At 34.9% G+C, this 21834-nt stretch overlaps 1 protein-coding gene across 8 annotated transcripts in view; it reads right to left on the minus strand.

Annotated features, from left to right (window-relative positions):
• Positions 1-1856: 1856 nt before the first annotated feature.
• Positions 1857-21834, minus strand: part of LOC123529246 (molybdate-anion transporter-like) — a 172472-nt gene continuing 152494 nt past the window's right edge. For 3 of the 8 annotated variants that reach the window (XR_008366701.1, XM_045309485.2, XM_053521368.1), the window contains 2 exons: positions 19560-19614; positions 1857-18680 (listed from right to left, as the gene is read on the minus strand). Coding sequence is in view for 5 of the 8 variants with exons in the window: in XM_045309485.2 (XP_045165420.1) it covers positions 18678-18680; positions 19560-19614 (58 nt within the window). In the remaining 3 variants the exon portion in view is untranslated. Of the gene's footprint in view, positions 19615-21834 lie in introns of all 8 variants that reach the window. The other 5 variants (XR_006682089.2, XM_045309483.2, XM_045309482.2 and 2 more) reach the window with 2 other exon arrangements.

The raw sequence follows: 21834 nt of genomic DNA on the forward strand, positions 1-21834 counted from the left end.
AACATGGAGAGCATAAACATCAAAGGGACATAATATAGTCAATATTTTCTAATTGGGTGCATTTGATTTAACATTCAACTGATCCATGATACTGTGTGCTAAAAATTTAGAACATCTGGAACAGTCTATTAACAGCAAAACTATGCTTTAGCAGAATCTAAATAGAGTTAAGCTCTAACTGGGACTCGAACCAGGACCTCTCACCCTAAGGCAGACACTCTACCACTTCCCTATAACAGCAGTAGCTAATAGCTATGCAGTTTAATTGCTGGATTACATTGCGTGAACTTGAACAATAATCGGTGAACTCCGGATTATCGGCGTATTCGCTTTGTTACCTAACGGCAATTTTTGTGTAAAGAAAAAATATAATCTAATGCTGCCAACGTCATAATTGGTCAAATCTGCCCAAATTTCTCTGACGTGTTGTTCAGAGTATGAACTTACTAACTGGCAGTACCAGTAAAATATTACTTACACTGAATCTTTTATATTTGCCCTTTTTGCAGCTGCCGAACGGCAAAGACGATGAGATTTGTCCAAATATAAGTAATTATTTTACCAGTTTTGAGAGGATTTCAATTGACGGGAAATTACAGTTACAAACTAAATACCTTTCTGCAACACATGGAGTCATTAGCATTCACTGTCAATCAGTATTATGACTGAGATCGACTGTCATTCATTCATTTCAAAGTTTCATAGACAGAGTCCGTTGTTTACATTTTTATCGTAACCGGTGCACTTGTAAAAATCACTTTAGTTTGAAAAATCAAAGTATGCGAAGAGCTATGGTACGGTCTCTACATAGTGTCAAAAACTTCCAATGCTGTATCAAGGTGATTATGTTTCATGTCTAAATAGGTGCTTGCATAATAATAAATTGAACATAAAACTTTATTGCTTCAGTCATAATAAATTTTTTAAAAATGTCTTATTCATAATGATATTTGGGAAAACAGGGGTTTAACTTTTCAACAGGAAAGAAATAGCCCTAAAGCAAACGCCGTGAATAAAAAAAGCAAGAACAACATAAAATGAAATTTATTCTCATTAATAAATGACGCAATACATCAAAGCCCTATGTCGGCATATCAAAAATAATAGCAGTTTGAAGTCTGTATTTGTGATAAAAATAGACTGGTGTACAGTTGAAAAACATAAAAAGGTTTTATCTAAAGCTGTAGTTACCCCGTTTATTGTTACAGTTTTGACTTGCTAAATATCTTGTAATGTCGTGTCTTGTAACAGCCTGTCCTGTAACGATGTGATATAATGTCCTTAAAAATGTTGCGCTTTTCGACATTTAACTACGACTTCCGTTTTTTAGCAAAAAATCAAACGAGAACACATGCCTTTTTTATTTGATAATTTTAAAGGGCGATCTATGCCACAGACGCTTTAAAAAAATAAAACACTTTGACCGCACGGAAAAAAAGTTGTAGGACAAAATGCATAAATTTGCACGTTCAAATTTTATAACGAATTTGGGGTCAGCCAATTTGTTTGCAGAAAAATGACGGTCTTATGCACTAAATACATTTAGATTTAGTCAAATACATTGGAACAGATAACTCAATGCGCAATCGAAAAAAAAAAGGAAATCGCCAAAATATTAGTGAAATGGCAGAAAAACGAGCAATTGACGTGAAAAATCGGGTGCCACCAGGTGGCGCTTTTAACGTGAACGCACAAGTGTAAAATCGAAAAAGATATATAGAGTTTGATCTATAATTTAGCCAAATTTCATACTTTTCCGTCAAATTTCTACATTTCGGTCCTAAGGTGTGGATCGACCTTAAGAAGAAGAAACCATATCATTTAAAATTGTGCAACAGATAGAAAAAACTCCAAAATACATTTTTTGAGCTTTATTATTTCACATTTTAATTATCTTACAATTACAGTGCTATATATCTTCCAGATACTTGGTGAAATCATATCAAATCATTTCCAAGCAACAATACATTATATATAAGTCATCTCTATACCTATAATCCCACATCAAAATCCCCTAAAATAATAAAACATTTAACTTAGGTTATAAAAGTTTGGAGACCAGTCTCAAAAGCAGATTTCAAGACTGCACTCAGAATCTATCAATCACATGCAGAAACATTGAAACTGGTCTACAAATGTAATTTATAACCAGAGATCCTGGTCATAACTCGTCATGTTCAATGTGTTAAATCTTCGAAAACCCTATTCAATACTCCAGCTGCCACATTTTCTACCAAACTTCATCAAACCTAGTCAGAATGTCTTACTGTATCCTGCATTTAATATAGACAAACATTCTAACCATGTCTCATGAAGATCAGGTAAAAAAGATGGCCTCTTTAGAGGTAAAAAGGATTCTCTCTGACTTTGCATGGTGACTTGATTTTTCAAATAACCCAGTTTCAAACTTCACCTGGATTCCATCAAGACAAATATTCTGACAAATGTTTATAAAACATCAGGTAGAAAATGTGGCTTCTATATAGTTTTAAAGAGGCTTTTCTGTGATTTTACCCAGTCATCTTGTTTCTGACCTCAGATATCCCAGTTTTGAACTTGACCTAGCTTTCACAGAGCAAGACGCTAAGACACTCTGAAGTTTCATGACGATAAATTAGAAAAGGTGTTGTCTAGGGTATAAAGAAGGTTTTTTTCTATGACTGGACTTGGTAACCTAGTCTTTGAACCAAATACCCAGTTAAACAAGAGCTTGTTGAACACGAAATGCCCCTCTTGATGCATTCAGTAATTGTACAAGGAACAGAAATTATATGCTCACTGTAAACAAAAGTTCTACCATTCTGGTTTAATCTGACCTTGACCTTAAACCTATTAACCTAACAAGAGATTACAGAGTGATCTTGGCGCCATCCACTGAGCCATTTTTGAATGTTCAAAATTTCAAGACTAGCTCAAGGTCAAATTTCATTTCGGTACAAAACAATGTGTATGTGGTCCAAATTTGAAAGCTGTGGCTTGAGAAATGTGAAAGTAGGTCACTAGATCAATTTCAAGGTCAAAGTTCATTTCGGTAGACAGAACTATGCATGTGCTTCAAATTTGGAGGCTGTAGCTTGAGAAATGTGAAAGTAGGTAATAGGTAAAAATCAATGTCAAATTTCAATTCAGAACACAAAAATATGCATGTGGTCCAAATTTGAAGTCTGTAGCTTCAGAAATGTGAAAGTAGGTCACTAGGTCAATCTCAAGATCAAAGTTCATTTCAGTACACAAAACTATGCATGTGGTTCAAATTTGAAGGATGTAGCTTGAGAAATGTGAAAGTAGGTCACTAGGTCAAAATCAAGGTCAAATTTTATTTTGGAACACAAAACTATGCAAGTGGTCCAAATTTGAAGCCTGTACCTTCAGAAATGTGCAAGTAGGTCACTAGGTCAATCTCAAGATCAAAGTTCATTTCAGTACACAAAACTATGCTTGTGGTTCAAATTTGAAGGATGTAGCTTGAGAAATGTGAAAGTAGGTCACTAGATCAATAATAAGGTCAAAGTTTTTTTCGGTACACAAACCTATGCATGTGGTCCAAATTTGAAGGCTGTAGCTACAGAAATGTGAAAGTAGGTCACTAGGTCAAGATGAAGGTCAACTCATGTCAAAGTTCATCTTGCCACTCAAAACTATACATGTGGTCCAAATTTGAATGATGTAAGTTATGGACATGAAGATTCTAAGTTTTTCCCTATACAAGTCTATATGACCATGTGACCCCTGGGGTGGGGCCATATTTGACCCTAAAGGGATGATTTGAACAAACTTGGTAGAGAACCACTAGATACAAAATATCAAAGCCATAGACAAGAAGATTTTCAAAGTTTTTCCCTATATAAGTTTATGTAAACCATGTGACCCCCAGGGTGGAGCCATATTTGACCCTAGAGGAATGATTTGAACAAGCTTAGTAGAGGACCACTAGATGATGTCATGTACAAAATATCAAAGCCCTAGGCCCTGTGGTTTTGGACAAGAGGTTTTTCAAAGTTTTTACCTATATAAGTCTATATAAACCATATGACCCCAGGGAAATAATCTGAACAATCTTGGTAGAGGACCACTAGATTTTACTACATACCAAACATCAGAGCACCTAGGCACTATGGTTTTGGACAAGAAGATCAGAAACCGTTTAACTGTTCCTGGCCAATGTGACCTTGACCTTTGACCTAATGACCTCAAAATCAATAGGGGTCATCTGCTGGTCATGGCCAACCTAACTATCAATTTTCCTGCTACTAGGCCCAAGCGTTCTTGAGTTATTGCACGGAAACCTTTTACTGTTCCTGGTCACTGTGACCTTGACCTTTGACATACTGACCTCAAAATCAATAGGGGTCATCTGCTGGTCATGACCAACCTCCCTATCAACTTTCATTACCCTAGGCCTTAGCATTCTTGAGTTATCATCTGGAAATCGTTTAACTGTTCAGGGTCACAGTGACCTTGACCTTTAAGATACTGACCTCAAAATCAGTAGGGGTCATCTGCTGGTCATGTACAACCTCCCTATCAACTTTCATGATCCTAGGCCCAAGTGTTCTCGAGTTATCATCCGGAAACCATTTTACTTTTCAGGGTCACTGTGACCTTGACCTTTGCCAGAAAGACCTCAAAATCTATAGGGGTCATCTGCTGGTGATGACCAACCTCCCTATCAACTTTCATGATCCTAGGCCCAAGTGTTCTTGAGTTATCATCCAGAAACGGATTGGTCTACATTCCGATCGACAGACCAACCGACATCTGCAAAACAATATACCCCTCCTTCTTCGAAGGGGGGATAAAAATTTATCCTAGACTACACGGAAACATTGGAAAGAATTTGTGAAGAACGGGTAGAAAATGACGTCTCTGGAGTGCTATCAACGTTTTTCTATGATTTGATCTAGTGACCTAGTTTTTAGACTTTGATAACCCAGTTTCAAAATTTACCTATATTTCACAGAGAAAAACCTGACAAAGTTTTATGAAGTAGAAACTGTGGCTTCTAGAGTACTTACTTTTTGATACAGTTTGACTATATCTATATATATATTGACTATAGTTTTTGACCACAGGTAGTACAGTTTCAATCTTCAACCAGATTTCATTAAGACATTCTGAAAAATATGACCATGAGGTAGAAAATTTGGCCTCAACAGTGTTAAAAATGGTTTTCTACGAAATGACCCTGTGACCAAATTTTTGATTTCAGGTAAACCAGTTTCAAAATATATTGGATATTTCAATGAGACAATCATTGACAATCTTTCAAGAAAATCAAGCAGAAAATGTAGCGTCTTAATTGTTAACAAAGTTGTTTTTTTAATGAGCAGATCCAGTTGCTTAGTTTCTGACCCCAGATGACCCAATTTCAATCTCGACTAAGGTTTCATTCAATATTCTGACCAAGTTTCATCAAGACTAGGTTAACATTATGACCTCTGAAGTGTTAACAGAAGATTTTTTGACAACAGGCACTGGGCTATACAACAGCTCTCCTTGAGCACTTTCTGCACAGATGAGCTAACAAACTTGATAGAGTTCAAGGTTTAATATATAAAACAGAGAGCGATGACAGCCTTAATGCTCACCTAACCTGTATTATTAATGTTTGACCTTGCTTCTGAATGATCCATCAAGCAGTTAATGAGAAGAAGTTATGAAACTTTTTCTTCTATTTTTAGCTCTGATGGCTCCTACAAGGCATCAAGTGGAAGTATTTGAAAAGCGTTGAGAGTAAGGTCTATACAAGGATGCTACAGACCAAGTTTTGTGAAAACCCTTAAAAGAATTCAAAAGAACTAATCATTTAAAGTATTTTTTTTATTTTCAGCCCTAAAAGCGATCAAGTAAAAGTATCTGAATAAACTGAAAAAGATGATACAGGCCCAAGTTTGGTGAAGTTTCATCAAGCTAGTGCCAAGTAATATTAAATTCCCTTCATGGATGGCAGAGTTATGGACCGAACAGGAAAAAAGCTCTATTGACCTTTGACCTCTAACTGTGACCTTGACCTCTGAGCCGGGTGTCCAGGTTTTGCGCATGACACGTCTTGTCATGGGGAACATTTGTGCCAAGTAATATTAAAATCTCTTCATGAATGACAGTTATGGACCAGACACAGAACTGCGGATGGAATGACAGAATGACGGATGGAAAAGTGCATTCCTATAGTCCCTGAAACTGGTTTTCAACCAGTAGGGGGCTAATAATTGATGCAGGATGATAGACACTTCACAATGTATGACACACCATCCACCTATACTTATAGCTCACCCTGAAATTTTTGTTCACATGAGCCAAAATATATTCATTATAAAATTTACAAGAAAGTATCGGCCTTCACCTAAACGAAAAAACTCGTACACTGTAGATACCAGTATGAAAAAGTCACATGTATAATAATTTCTTTTCATGTAAGTGTAAAAATTTTGATTTCAAATTACCTTAATCTGGTAGCTGTGCAGATTCAAAACAAATCTGACAATCTGGTTCTGCAAGACATATTAGCAAGTCTGTTGAGACAAAAATGTCCAAATATATTTGTATAAGCTGTAAAAGAGATGATACTTAAAATGTTAATATTTCAAACATGTACTGTACAGGGTCCTTTATTCTTGCATTCGGGAAGGCAGTTTTAGTGTTTTCACTGGTGCTGAAAAGCTCCATCTTACAATGACGGTGTAAGACGACACTCGTATAACAAACTATATTAATGTAGTTTGATACTTCCTCTTAGTTCCTTAACAATTCACTAAACATCATTTTATGAAAAATGCTAACATTATGCAGCTGATAATAAAATAAAACGAGAACTTCATATTTTTATTTGCTATTGATGGACAAAAATCTCCCCCACTTTGTTTAAATATGCTACTTTAAAAAAAAAAAGTGTTGTAAGAAAGTTGTTTTTTTGGTAATATTTTTACTATAGTGGAACTTCTTAATATTGAACTTTCAAAAAAACTGGAAACTTCTGTAAATCTGACAATTTTCTCGGTCCAGATTTCGTAATTGGTCAAACAGTTTCTTAAACTGTCCCAACTTCAAACCTGAATGTAGTTATGTAAAAAAATGAGTAAACCTTTTAAAATCACGGCATTTTATGAAATCTTCATTATTTTCTAAATAAAAGTGACTAAGACAACGTAGAAACCTCATAAAACTGAACTGTCTCTACAGGACAAAATTTAACAACAGCTGTTGGAGGACAGCAACGCTCGACTATTCAACAGCCTTGTCAATTCAATGAATACAAAAGTCGAAAAAAGGGGCAAAATTTGGTAAAAATGCAAAACAGGGTTATGGAACCTGCAAAGTGCTTATCAGCTCATGACAGTGGACAAGTGTGTGAAGTTTCAATCCATTCCAATTAGTGAATACTGAGATACCAGCTTACATACAAAAACTTAACCAAAAACTGCTAAGTCGAAAAAGGGGCATAATTTTGACAAAATACAAAGTACAGTTATGGGACCTGCACAGTGCATGTCAGATCATGACAGTGAACAAGTGTGTGAAGTTTCAATCCATTCTCATTAGTGGGTACTGAGACAACAGCTTACATACAAAAGCTTAACCAAAAATTTCTAAGTCGAAAAAGGGGCATAATTTTGTAAAAAAGCAAAACAGAGTTATGGAATCTGTGCAGTGTAAGTCAGTTTATCACAGTAAATAAGTGTGTGAAGTTTCAATCCATTCCCACAAGTGGTTGCTTACATACAAAAACTTAACCAAATCGGGACACGGATGCTGACGCACGGGCGAGTCCAATAGCTCTACCTATTCTTTGAATAGTTGAGCTAAAAAAATTATGAGTCTGAATTTGCTCTAAATCACAGAGAATGATTTAGGTATGCAGTTGTATTTGTCCAAAACATTCCGTATGTCCAAAAACTGGACTTTTTCTCTGGTCCCGAGGGAGTGCAGTTTTCGGAAGTTACACTGAATAACCGGTCATGCAAGAAAAAGATTTTTCCACTGGTTGTACATGCAGATCCTCAGTTGTGTTTGAACAGTAACTCAAAAGAGCCATGTTATTGCCTAAGGAGATACAAAATGTACCTTCCAGCAGATATTTCTCTCTTCCCCTATAGCCAGTATAAGATTCTTATAGGATTTCAAACATGTACTGTAACAGAACGTTTAGGATTTTACCCTTCATTCAAATAAATGTTAAAACCTAGAACATATTACAATTTTCACACAATTTAGCCATATACATACAAATGTATTTGTAAAACCTAAATCTGCAAGGCCTTTAAACTTATATCTTTGTGTGTAGCAAGTTTAGGCCATTTTTGAACAGACACTTGTTTGTAGACAAATTATAGGATTATATTATCATTCTTTCTAAATAAATTATAAGGATTCATAACACATTACTGTTTTCATCATACATATTGAAATCTTAACCTCTTTATTATATACTCATTATCTATACAAATATGTATTCTATATTTTTGTAACACTCAACTTTCAACATTTATAGAAAATGGAAAAATCAGCAAATAATATACAAACATTTATAACAAGCTGCGCTGATATATTAACAAATATGATCATTAGAAAATATAAATGTAATACTCTCACCACTACAAACAGGCAAGTAAAAGCTGGGAAATATTTGAAAACAGAATTTTCAAAGGGAGGTCAGTTATATATAAAAAGATTATTATTATGAAGCATTTTCTAGAATATTAACTGAGACATAATCACGAAGGTAGTGAATATATAGAATGCTTGGTATTGCTGCAAATTCAGCTGCTTTGAACTATTAACAATGTTAAAATGGAAAATGTGTACACATGTATTTATAAATCACAAAAACCAGTCATTCGTAAAAGAGGTAAACCAAGTGTGACAGTATATAAAGTTCTAGCTTATGTTGCAAAAAACCAAGCAAAAATGCCATTTCATAAATATAAATTTCTTCATTTAAGGCGTACAAACACTTTTCAAGAAACTTACATAATGTTACTGATATGGCTTCTAACAACGTTTTCAAGTAAATCTGAATCAAAATCGATTATATTATTATCATTATTCACACACAAAGTTGCAACTTCAGAAAAAGATATTCCGAGATTATAAATTGCTAAGCTAAATCCATATGCAGCTAGAAGTGTGTCTGCTGGACACTAGTGTGCACACAATTTTAGATCTACAATTCACACTGAAAAAAGGGTTGTAACTCTTGCAATAATGGTCGCTTTAAAAATCTGTTAATCTGCACATAATGGGGGATCATTTAAGAATGTCTGAATTAATTCATCCTAGAAACAAAAGATTTTATTGATCTGACTTATAACCCCATAAGATGCCTCGTTACCCTCCCAACATCCCATCGCCACCTCTGCCAACACATTTCAGCTCTTTCTAGTCTTGTACAAATTAAACCTATTTATTCCAATATCTACATCAATTAACTAAACCGTTTTCTTTACCCAATATTTAAATACTACCTGGTCACTTATAACAAATACCAGAGTAAAACAAAAACAATAATAACTTCCTAACTTTAAACAATGATAACATACAAGAATCTTAACTTAATAAATTTTGTAAATAAACGACTCATGAAAGGAACATATTGTGTTACCAAGAATTGAATAGACCTTAATTTCTAACAGTCCAGACTACACTGTTAATTGTTGTCCTTAAATCTGAAAATGGAATAATAAATAAGGGTCCAATATTGTAATCATTTGTGGTAGAAAACATAACTGTTTAAGGTTCTTGTCAAGTCTTTTGAAACCACCCCTCGGTAGAATTTTTGTTTTAGTTTTTTTATGCCACATATACCTTGGTTTATCATATACAATATAGCAAACTATTCATAATAAGTAGAAGAAACTTTCAAGATAGGTTATATTTTATTTAACAGCACATTTTGTCCTATATCACATGTACTTTGACTGTTCATGTTCTATTTTGTAGAAGATATCAAGCTTCTTTTTCAAAAGTATTTTGTCATTACCTTTATGATTACTGTGTGTCTAACATATTTCCCCAGGTACTCCGGGAGTTGAAAGTGTTACAAACAATGTACATTTTAACAAAAGGGCCATGATGGCCCTATATCGCTCACCTGAGTACCATTGCTCTAAATGATAAGATCAAGTTTTGACAATGATCACATAGGCATACACATAAAATATCATCAGGATAAATTTTGTTGTAACAGTCCCTTTTGACCTATGGGTCACATTCTAGTCAGGGCCAATTTCAATATCAAGTTTGAGCATCCTACGCTCAAATGCTGCATTTTTGTACTAGCATGACTATTTCTTACCCTGGAAGACTTAAATAACATTTAAAACCAATCTCATTACATTCTGCCGAGGTATATTCATTTACATGAAATAAAGGGAGGTAATTTGTCATCTATTCAGTCAAAAGTTATCTACCCTGATTGTCCGAGACAATCTGATGGCATAAATGACATTTCAAATCAGAACCTTCATTGGTTACCGAGATACATCCATTTTAATTTGAAATAAAGGGAGGTAATTTGACATAAAATCAGTCCATAGTTATCTACCCTGATTGTTTCAGTCCAACTAATGACAATAATGAAATTTCAAATGAGTCCTATAAATACTTACTGAGATAAATCCATTTTTATTGAAATCTGGGGAGGTAATTAACAATATATTAGAAAAGTATTCATATTGATAAACGTTCAATCAATAGTTATCTAACATGACTATTTCTTCCCATGGAATACATAAATAACATTTCAAACCAATCTCATTAGAAGCTGCTACATAAAAAATAAAGGGAGGTAATTTGTCATAAATTCAGTCAATATGTATCTTCACTGACTGTCCAAGTCAATCTGATAGCATAAATGAAATTTCCAATCAGTATCTTCATTAGTTATGGAGATATACCCATTTTAATTTGAAATATAGGGAGGTAATTTAACATAAAATCAGTCCATAGTTATCTTTCCTGATTGTCTAAGTCCAACTAAAGGCAATAATGAAATTTCAAATGAGTCCTAAAAGTACTTACTAATATAAATCCATTTTGATAACAAAATAGCTAATTTTGGCCCTTCCATAACTCTGGAACCCATTATGGGCCGGTTCAAGAAAGGAACCAAGATCTTATGTTGACACAAGTTTTGTGCAAGTTTGATTAAATTCAAATCATAAATGAGGCTGCTATTGTGCAGACAAGGTCAAAATAGCTTATTCTGGCCCTATCAGGGGCCATAACTCCAGAACCCATAATGGAATCTGGCCAGTTCAAGAAAGGAACCAATATCTTGTGGTGATACAAGTTGTGTGCAAGATTGGTTAAAGTCAAATCATAAATGAAGCTGCTATTGTGCAGACAAGGTCAAAATAGCTAATTTTGGCCCTTTCAGGGTCCATAACTCTGGAACCCATTAAGGGATCTGGGCGGTTCAACAAAGGAACCGACATCTTATGGTGATACAAGTTGTGTGCAAGTTTGGTTAAAACAAAATAATAAATGAAGCTGCTATTGTGCAGACAAGGTCAAAATAGCTATTTCTGGCCCTTTCAGGGGCCATAACTCTGGAACCCATAATGGAATCTGGCCAGTTCAAGAAAGGAACCAAGATCTTATGGTGATACAAGTTGTGTGCAAGTTTAGTAAAAATCAAATCAAAAATAAAGCTGCTATTGTGCAGACAAGGTCAAAATAGCTAATTTTGGCCCTTCAGGGGCCATAACTCTGGAACCCATAATGGGATCTGGCCAGTGCAAGAAAGGAACCGAGAACTTATGGTGATACAAGTTGTGTGCAAGTTTGGTTAAAATAAGATCATAAATGAAACCACTATCGTGCAGACAAGAAATTGTTGACGGACGGACGCACGGACGGATTGATGTCGGACGAAGGGTGATCACAAAGCTCACAAAAGTTGCAAAATGAAAGTGGAAGTAGAGCTGTCAAAATGACCAAAAACTGCAATATTTCAAACAAGAGGGCCAAAATGGCCCTAGGTCGCTCACCTAAGAAACACACCATAACAGTGTTAACGTTTGACCTAGTGATTTCATGGAAACAAATATTCTAGCCACTTTTCATTTGGATTGGACTAAAAATGTGGTCTCTTGAGTTTAAACAAGTATTTTCTTGATATGACCTAGTGACCTAGTTTTTGACCCCAAATGACCTACAGTGAAACACCGCTCACTCGAGCATCGATGACTCGAGCACCCGGGCTCGCTCGAGCAATTGATGTGGTCCCGGTCGATTTTCTTTTGTTTTCCATGGCTGGGTCGAGCATCGATAACTCGATCGCTCGAGCATGACACCTGGTCCCTGTGTATTAATTTATTTTTCGTTTCTTCTGGCAAACTCGAGCAGAGGTGTCAAAAGTTTCGCACCTTCGGCGGTCAGAATGTATCTGTTAATTAAACATTTCCACACACTTTGAGAACTGCGTGGTCTACTCCCCAACTATCTTAAATGTTTGTTTGTCGGTATACTTCATCTTATAATGAGATTAGTTGTTGATAAAATGTTGAAGAAAAGTTTTATTGATCAAATTTTAATCAATTACTGATTACTTAAAACATCTTTTCTGCGGGATCGAGAACATAGTTATGAAATCTTAGTATTTTAATCAGCAGTTGTTTGCATGCAAATGAAGGAAATAAAAATTGAGACGATAATTCTGATATGCACTTGTTGATAAATAAAAATAAAATAAGCCTTAGTCGTTTCTTCACATGTGCTATTTATAAATGACATATTGAAACATCTATCGCATTTGCTCTGCAAATGGTTCCGATGAAAATCGGTATAGCAAACTTCAATTTTCTTCGTATATAGGTCATTGTTTGGGTCGTTCGAAACCATGGATAACTCGAGCATTTTGCTCATCCCCTTGCGACCTCGAGCGAGCGGTGTTTCACTGTATATTCAAATTCAACCTAGATTTCATCAAGGCAATTATTCTGACCATATTTCATGAAGATCAATTGAAAAATACAGCCTCTATCGCATACACAAGGTTTTTCTTTGATTTGACCTAGTGTCCTACTTTTTAACCCTAGATAACCCATATTCGAACTCAACCTAGATTTTATCAAGGCAATCACTCTGACCAAATTTCATGAAGATTATTTGAAAAATACAGCTTCTATCGCATACACAAGGTTTTTCTTTGATTTGACCTAGTGACCTAGTTTTTGACCACAGATGACCTATCTTGTAAATCAACCAAAATTTCATCAAGGCAATCATTCTGACCAAATTTCAAGAAGATCAATTGAAAAATACAGCCTCTATCGCATACACAAGGTTTTTCTTTGATTTGACCTAGCGACCTAGTTTTTGACCCCAGATAACCCAAATTCAAATTCAACCTAGATTTCATCAAGGCAAACATTCTGACCAAATTTCATGAAGATCAATCGAAAAATACAGCCTCTATCGCATACACAAGCTAAATGTTGACGACGACAGACAGACAGACGGACGCCGGACATCAAGTGATCACAAATGTCCTAAAAATACATCAGTTTTCATTTCCTGATGTACCTAGGTAAATATGTTGGACACACAACATAAACAAATTTAGAGAAAAAATATGTTTGAAAAAGTTTATTTTCTCAAAAAGAAAATGTGGACAATCGAAGTACATTTGTTGTAAGACAAAATACATGTTACCGAATAAGAAAGTATTTTCTACCCCTTCTGAACAATTCTGTATAATATATTTGTTATGAATATTACGGGTCTGTCAGGTATGATTTCCAAAATGAAAATTTACCCGAGGGGTGGTCTCAAAGGTGTTTACATGATCCTTAATCCTGTTATAACAAATATGAAGCAAAAATGATACCAGTCATTTCAGAGTGATGCAAATAAGATGAAACTTATGTACAATTTATTTCTGGCAGGAATTCATACTGTCTAAAGTGCTAACAAACTTACAGTAAATCATCAAGTATTAATGGCACTGTGAATGTCTAGTAACATATTTTAATGACAAACGTCTACTCTAAAAATGGCACAAAAATAAATACAACTTATAATTTCAAACTAACCAAACCAGAAACTTTTCTAAAATCTCATAACAAAGAACATGTCTCCCCATTCTGTCTCCTTTTATATGGCATTCCTATTCTTTACCTATTATTCCCTTCTCATCAGTGATTTGCATATGTACCACATGACATAAGTCCACATTGGATACATTCTATACTAGATGATGTAACAATTTTGGTTTTGAATCTCCATGTGAAGTAACTATAACACCCATTGACAGATAAAACTATCAGCAAGAAATTCAAAATCAGTAAACACTCTTAATTGTGTCTATCTATATTGTTATCCTTACTGCAAACAAGGAGCTCCGTTATTAAAAAAGCAAAATGGTGTATGACCAAAGACGTTGTTTTTTGAGGTTTTAAGAATAAAGGCGAGGATCATATTAAGATCAAGGTCACATACATATAGGTCAGTTTTTAGGTCTTGCCACAAGGTTTCTCGAGTGTGAGTATAACCTAAATTGGGATATTAATGTGGGTTGTAGGACCAAAAAACTAGTGTTTCTGATCATTGATAGACATATTAAGTATTTAACAATCCTAACCAAAAGGCAAGCTTTAAAGCTGTGTGTATGTTCTGAATTCATTTATTTCCAATTTATCTTGGTTGCGCAACCAAGATAGACAAAGGGAGATAATAATATTTTTTCAAACTTGCGTTTCTAATGAATAACAACTAAATACATAATTGTTAATGCAAATATTTTACAAATATATTACAATATGTCTAATATTTATACCTTTCCTTAGGCAAAGTATGTTTATCAAATTTATACTTATGATAAATTAACTCTATCTTGGTTGGGCAACCAGGATAGGAAAATTAAATTTTAAAAATACCTCCAGTGAAAATCTAACTTGTATTAAGTGTTAAGAGAACATAAATGGGTGTAAATGATCAGACATTAAAGTTTCAAACAAATCCGTTACATGGCCAAAATCTGATTATCCACCTTTAAATTGAAGTTTGGTCATATTATGAACATTAGAATATGAGTTTTTGTTTCTAATTTTTTTTTTAAATTCCAAATAAAAAATGATGACGGCGCTTGGAATCGAACCCCGGACCGCCACGTCAATAAAGACATTTTCCTATCATCGTAACCAACAGCGCTATAGCGGACTTAGATTAGTGAATTATGACTTCATAATATAGATATTTAGAATCGAGACAGTGTACCTGGAGTAAAGCTTTACAAATGCTTTTCGATATTCATCGTAAAAAGTAGTAAAAACAGCAAATTCTAATTTGTTAGTAATTAAGTTTTAAAGCCTTCTTAAGAAATATAGCATTTATTTCCAGATATTTAAAAAAAAAAATGTTTTGTTGTCGAACAATCTGGAGACCACCCTTTAAGGTGAAGGTCATAATTATGAGGGTCAAGGTCATTTCTATATAAGTCAGTTTGTAGGTAATTTATGCTGGCTGTAGCCAAAAAAGTAAAATCTTCTTAGCAAAAATGTTTTTATGGTTTAAAGTTTAAAGGTGATGGTCATATGGAGGTCAAGGTCATCTATATTAGATCAGTTTGTAGGTCTTGCCACAAAGTTTAATGAGTGTGAGTATTAACTAAACTGGGTCAATTATGCCAGCTGTAGGACTATAAAATGTTACTGTTTTAAGTTTGAAGGTGATATGAGGTTAAAGGTCATCTATATATAGGTCAGACTGTACGTCTTGCCACAAGAATTGTTGAGTGTGAGTATGAACTAAATCAAGCAATTTATATGGACTGTAGACAAACAATAAAATCTGGCTCATACATATGGATAAACAGACAGTTAAATGGTTATATGCCTTGGGGCATAAAAATAAAAGTAGAACCAGAGCTTCACAAAGCGAGGCGATATGTTCCCGAAGTTCTAGATCAGAGGACGAGAAAGTAAAATTCAAAGACAATTTTTTAGGGCGTGTTGGACTAGGTGGGGGTGTAATGTGGTGGTGGGTGGGGATTCAAGGAGTACTGTGTGGCAGTGGTGACGGAAAACTGAGGCATAATAAACTAAAAGTGATCTGTGGATTGTTTCACTCCCAAATTGTCTTATCACCCTCAGCCTATATGCCAAGTTTGAAGTTATGCTCCAGACATGAAATACGAGGGACAAATTTGACCTTTTGGCTCCACTGCTGACCTGTAAGAAATAATGGACAGATGGACAGACAGACAGGCTTACAGAAAGACAGATGTATGCGCTATCACATAATACATACAATTTTCCAAAACGGCCATTTAATAAAATGATTAACATTTTCTTGTACAACAATACATGCATTCTATTAGGACTAATACCAATCCAAAAATATATTGCACTCACCTACCATCTCCTCCAATGTTTTTTTTTCCAAATTGGTAGAACAATAAGATTTACAGTGAAAATATTAAAGTGAAGTACAATGATTTTTATTAATGAGAACGTAAGAAATTTAGTTTGAACTTTCACAACTTTATATAACAAGAGGGCCATGAAGGCCCTGTATCGCTCACCTGACCTGTTGACCTAAAGACCATCAAGATTAATATTCTGACCAAGTTTCATTAAGATATGGTATAAATGTGGCCTCTAAAGTGTAAACTAGCTTTTCTTTTAATTTGACCAAGTGACCTATTTTTTGACCCGACATAACCCAGATTCAAATTGGACCTTGGAATCATTAAGATTACCATTCTGACCAAGTTTCATGAAGATACAGTCATAAATGTGGCCTCTAGAGTGTTAACAAGCTTTTCCTTTGATTTGACATAGTGACCTAGTTTTTGACCCCCACCTGACTCAGATTCAAACTTGACCTATAAAGCCTCAAGACTAACATTCTGACCAAGTTTCATTAAGATACGGTCATAAATGTGGCCTCTACAGTGTAAAATAGCTTTTCCTTTGATCTGACCTGGTGACCTAGTTTTTGATCCCACATGACCCAGATTCAAACTGGACCTTGAGATCATCAAGATTAACATTCTACCCAAGTTTCATGAAGATATAGTCTTAAATGTGGCCTCTACAGTGTTAACAAGCTTTTCCTTTGATTTGACCTGGTGACCTAGTTTTTGAACCCAGATGACCCAATATCAAACTTGTCCAAGACTTTATTGAGGGTAACACCCTGACCAAGTTTCATTAAGATTGGGCCCAAATTGTGACCTCTAGAGTGTTAACAAGCTTTTTCTTTGATTTGACCTGGTGACCTAGTTTTTGATCCCAGATGACCCAATATCGAACTCGTCCAAGATTTTATTGAGGGTTACATTCTGACCAAGTTTCATTAAGATTGGGCCAAAAATGTATCCTCTAGAGTGTTAATAAGCTTTTCCTTTGATTTGACCTGGTGACCTAGTTTTTAATCCCAGATGACCCAATATCATACTCGTCCAAGATTTTATTGAGAGTAACATACTGACCAAGTTTCATTAAGATTGGGCCAAAACTGTGACCTCTAGAGTGTTAACAAGCTTTTCCTTTGATTTGACCTGGTGACCTAGTTTTTGACCTAAGATGATCCAATCTCGAACTCATCCAAGATTTTATTGAGGGTAACATTCTGACCAAGTTTCATTAAGATTGGCTCAAATTTGTGACCTCTAGAGTGTTAACAGTCAAATTGTTGACGACGACGGACACAGGGCGATCACAATAGCTCACCTTTGAGCACTTCGTGCTCAGGTGAGCTAAAAAAAAGGATGCAAAATATGTTACTACATATTGCAAAAGAAACATAGTCAAACTTGTTATTAAAACTTTTAAAGATGAAATACATCATCTTTATAAAGAAAGCTAGCATTATACCCACACAATGCAAACATACCACTTACTCTCATATATTTCCACTAAGTATGTTATTTTGGTTATACAGTTATGTATTTAGTGTATAATCCAGTAATATTGCAATAACAGGAATGTTCATTGTAAATAATAGTTTGCATGTAAAATTGTACAACAGTTACTAAACAAAAAAAATGTTCATAAATGTATAAACACATTTATGACAAATCTGGTTGAAATCATTAGGTTAACAATTCCACAGATATATTTGGACAAGTACCCAGCTGTGCATGCATTTTGGATGGGCCCACAGATGTGTCTTAACATGACTTTTCAGGTGTGTATAAATCCATATAATTTCCCTTATTGTACCATACAATGTTAACCCTTATCATGCTGGACACGACTGATTCTGCCTTTGTGACCAGTGTAGATCATGATCAGACTGCACTGTTCCCTATTCAGTCAGTATTGTTTGGTATTCACCCCTTTTAACAGTTAATGGTACTGTCCAAACCGAAGGATGGACAAGTTCATTAAAGAAATTTAGCAGGGTAAGGGATTAACTTTTTATTCTACGCTTTCTTTTTTTGGTGCAGCACCCACAGGTACAGGTGACTGGAACCAGTAAAGTTCAGCATTTATTATAACAAAGATACTTTTATGATCATCAATGGCTTTTATTTAGTGAAGACAGGAATTTTGTACCATCCAATATGAAATTTATTTGATCTAACATGCAAATACACTGTTTGGCCGCAAGGTGGAAATGCAAATGACTGACTGGAATAGAAAAATAGGTAAAGAACAAAAACTTTATGAATAAACCAGTACTTTTTGTTAAGGAACCTACTGTTGATTTTTGCCATCATCTATGTCTGCTCACTGGAAAAAAACAATACCAAAGCAAGTGAATATTAAATAAATCTGAAACTTAAGTTTGTTTCTTCATGAAAAATGTACGCCTTCCATCAATCGTAAAATGCCAGAATAAAAACTCCAGGGAAAATCACTGAACCATAACATTCCAATGATATGCACAACTAGGCTTAGCAGTAGTAACTCCAGTGTGATTTGGTGGAATTCCAACTAGTGGTTTAGGAAAAGTAGTACAGAAATCAAAGAATGGTTGTGACTCCACTGAAAATCATAATCAGAACACAAGGATATGCACAACAATCCTTCACATCTATCACTTGTGAGGTTTTGTGAAATTCAGCCTAACCGTACCTGGGAAGTAGAGTAAACACTGTCAATTATGATGCATCAATGAACCGGAACATGCCAACATTATGAATAAATATGCTAGGCACTGATAACTCCAGTAAGATTTGGTGGAAATCTGCCCAACGACATAAGAGAAGTTGCAAAAATATAAAATTTGACAAATAAAGGACCATTATAAATTTTCTGGAAAATGTTGACTATATGCAAAACTATGTTTAGCAATGATTACTATTATAGAGTTTGGTGTAAGCCCAACTGGTGGTATGAGATCAGTTGTGTGGACAAACTGACAAGACAGATGGACTTAAAGACAGACGAACAGCACAAATCCTGTCTCCCCAACTATATGTGGGAGACATCACAATCTATCTGGTGAATTCATAACAGGAAGAAGACAATTAAAGACCTTGTGGAATAACCATAGCCAAGTCAGAACAATACTAGAGTGAAAATTTAATTAAAATTCAAAATACCATCACAAAATACCTAAAATACAATAAAGCCACCTATGATTACAGTGTCTCAATTCTACACGACCTGTTCTTTATCAGGCTCCATCTTAAATATCTCAGCTTTTCTTGTCCTTGATAACCTGAAAATATACATCAAAACAATACATCACATGTGGAAGTTTGTACATGTATATGAACTTAATGAGTCAAATATTCGAATATAACTGGTCAACCACTCACTTCTTTGTCTAAGAATATTGGTTCAAATACTCTGTTCTTTGTATATGAATATAATGGGTCAAACAGTCAGTTATCTGTACATGAACATTGTTTAAATACTAATATATTTGGTCAAATACTCAGTTGTTTGTATTAACATAACTGATTATTTAATCAGCTGTTTATATATAAACTAAGGATGGGATCCAATATTCCCATTTCTAACAAATATTCAAATGCAATTTGTGAATTCAAATATTCGTCAAATTATTTAATCTTGTTTTTTTTCCTTTTAGCATTTTCAGTTTTACACTATCTAATTATGTGCTATACATATTGTTATAGAATCACTGGACCTCAAATTCCAAACTTGTGTAAACGAAACTTTCCTGACATGAAATCTGCAAAATAGGCATGAAACACATTCTAATTCATTAACAAATGGTACCAGCACTCAGTGATTTCAGTTATCAGTGCATTTAAATTGTCCGAAACTTTGTGCAGTACAACTGTCAAACCCATTCGGGTCGCGAAATTACTTTACAATCACGAATAAATAATAAACATATAATGGGCCCAGCCACTGCACATACTTTGTTTGTATGCTGGACAATGTTTATGTGAACTTATAGTAAGATATAAGCAATAGCAACAAAGATATGACAGAAAAACAAAGGTTGCCGAAAAACTTTAACCAAGAAAGCTCACGCCGACACCAACACCGGGGCGAGTAGAATAGCCCTCCTATTTCCCGAACAGTGGAGCTAAAAATTATTTTTACTTAAATTTCAATAGTGACCTTGACCTACAAGCACAGATCATGTAAACATCACGTTTTATAATGGGGAACATTTGTGTGCAGTATTAAGATAATCCATCATGGATCATATGGGTGGCAAATAGTCTAATCATTTCTAGGACTGGGGCGATTACTCGGTTAATCGGATCCGATTCGATTACTAGGTGAAAATGGTTTCAATTTTGCAAAACCGCTAATCGCTCTCAAAAAAATAAACATCACAAGTCGTACTTTATCTTTATACATTTCTTTGACCAGCACATAGATCCACAGTATATTTCCGCTAAAACACATCAACTTGAACATAATCAATAGTCTTGGACTTGCATGTCGTGATATATTTGAAATAAAATACACCAAAATATGACTTATCAATTGTCATTCTGCTTGCAAACGATAAAGACGGTAAGTTTCTAATGAAGTCAGCTGCTGGAAGTACCTTGAGGAAAGGAAACAGCATTTTTAATATGGCGGCCGATTAACCGGTTCGATTCGATATCAAACAGACAATTAACCGGTTTCAAAATTTTGAAATCGTCCCAGCCCTAAACATTTCTGTGTAGTAATGAAAGCATCCTTAAGCACATAATTTGTCTTAGCAGTTAAAGTTCCATAAGGCTTTAAATTTTATGTTAAAAAAGATGAATCAGTTACCTCAGTTACCCATTTAGATGTTATGCATAACTACATGGTTAAGAAAGCACTTCTTTCAATGTTGCACATGAACTTATGGGGCTACAGCCACTAAGGGAGATAAACAATGGATTCAACTAGAAAATGCTTTTGTAAAAAAGCACATGTCTCCCCCAATGCAAAGTCCTATAGGCAAGAAGTCAAAAGGGGTCAGAAGCAAAAGTCAAAGAGACACTGATGGTTGGCTGCAATAGGGATCATCTACTTGGCATGTCCAATCATCCCGCTAAATTTCAACACTCTTGACCTAGTGGTTCTCAAGTCACCGTTCAGGCTTCTGTGACCTTGACCTTTGATCAAGTGACCTCAAAATAAATAGGGGTCATCTACTCTGCAAGTCCAATCATCCTATTAAGTTTCAACATTGTAGGTCAAGTGGTTCTCAAGTTATTTCCAAACAAGAGCACCGCCTTGCGGGTGCTGACGCTCATCTGATTTTTTTTGTGTAATAGAAATATTGTCCTACCCATGATTTTCTAAGTCTAAAAAGGGCCATCATTCTTGCAAAAAGCAGGATAGAGTTATGTTTCTTGATGTACAGTGTCCACTTATGATGGTGAAAAACTGTTGCAAGTTTTAAAGCAATAGCTTTAATAGTTTATGAGAAAAGTTGACTTAAACATAATACTCAACCAAGAAAATGATTTTC

This window comes from Mercenaria mercenaria, chromosome 13, assembly GCF_021730395.1.
Source record: "Mercenaria mercenaria strain notata chromosome 13, MADL_Memer_1, whole genome shotgun sequence".
In the NCBI taxonomy this organism is placed as follows: domain Eukaryota; kingdom Metazoa; phylum Mollusca; class Bivalvia; order Venerida; family Veneridae; genus Mercenaria; species Mercenaria mercenaria.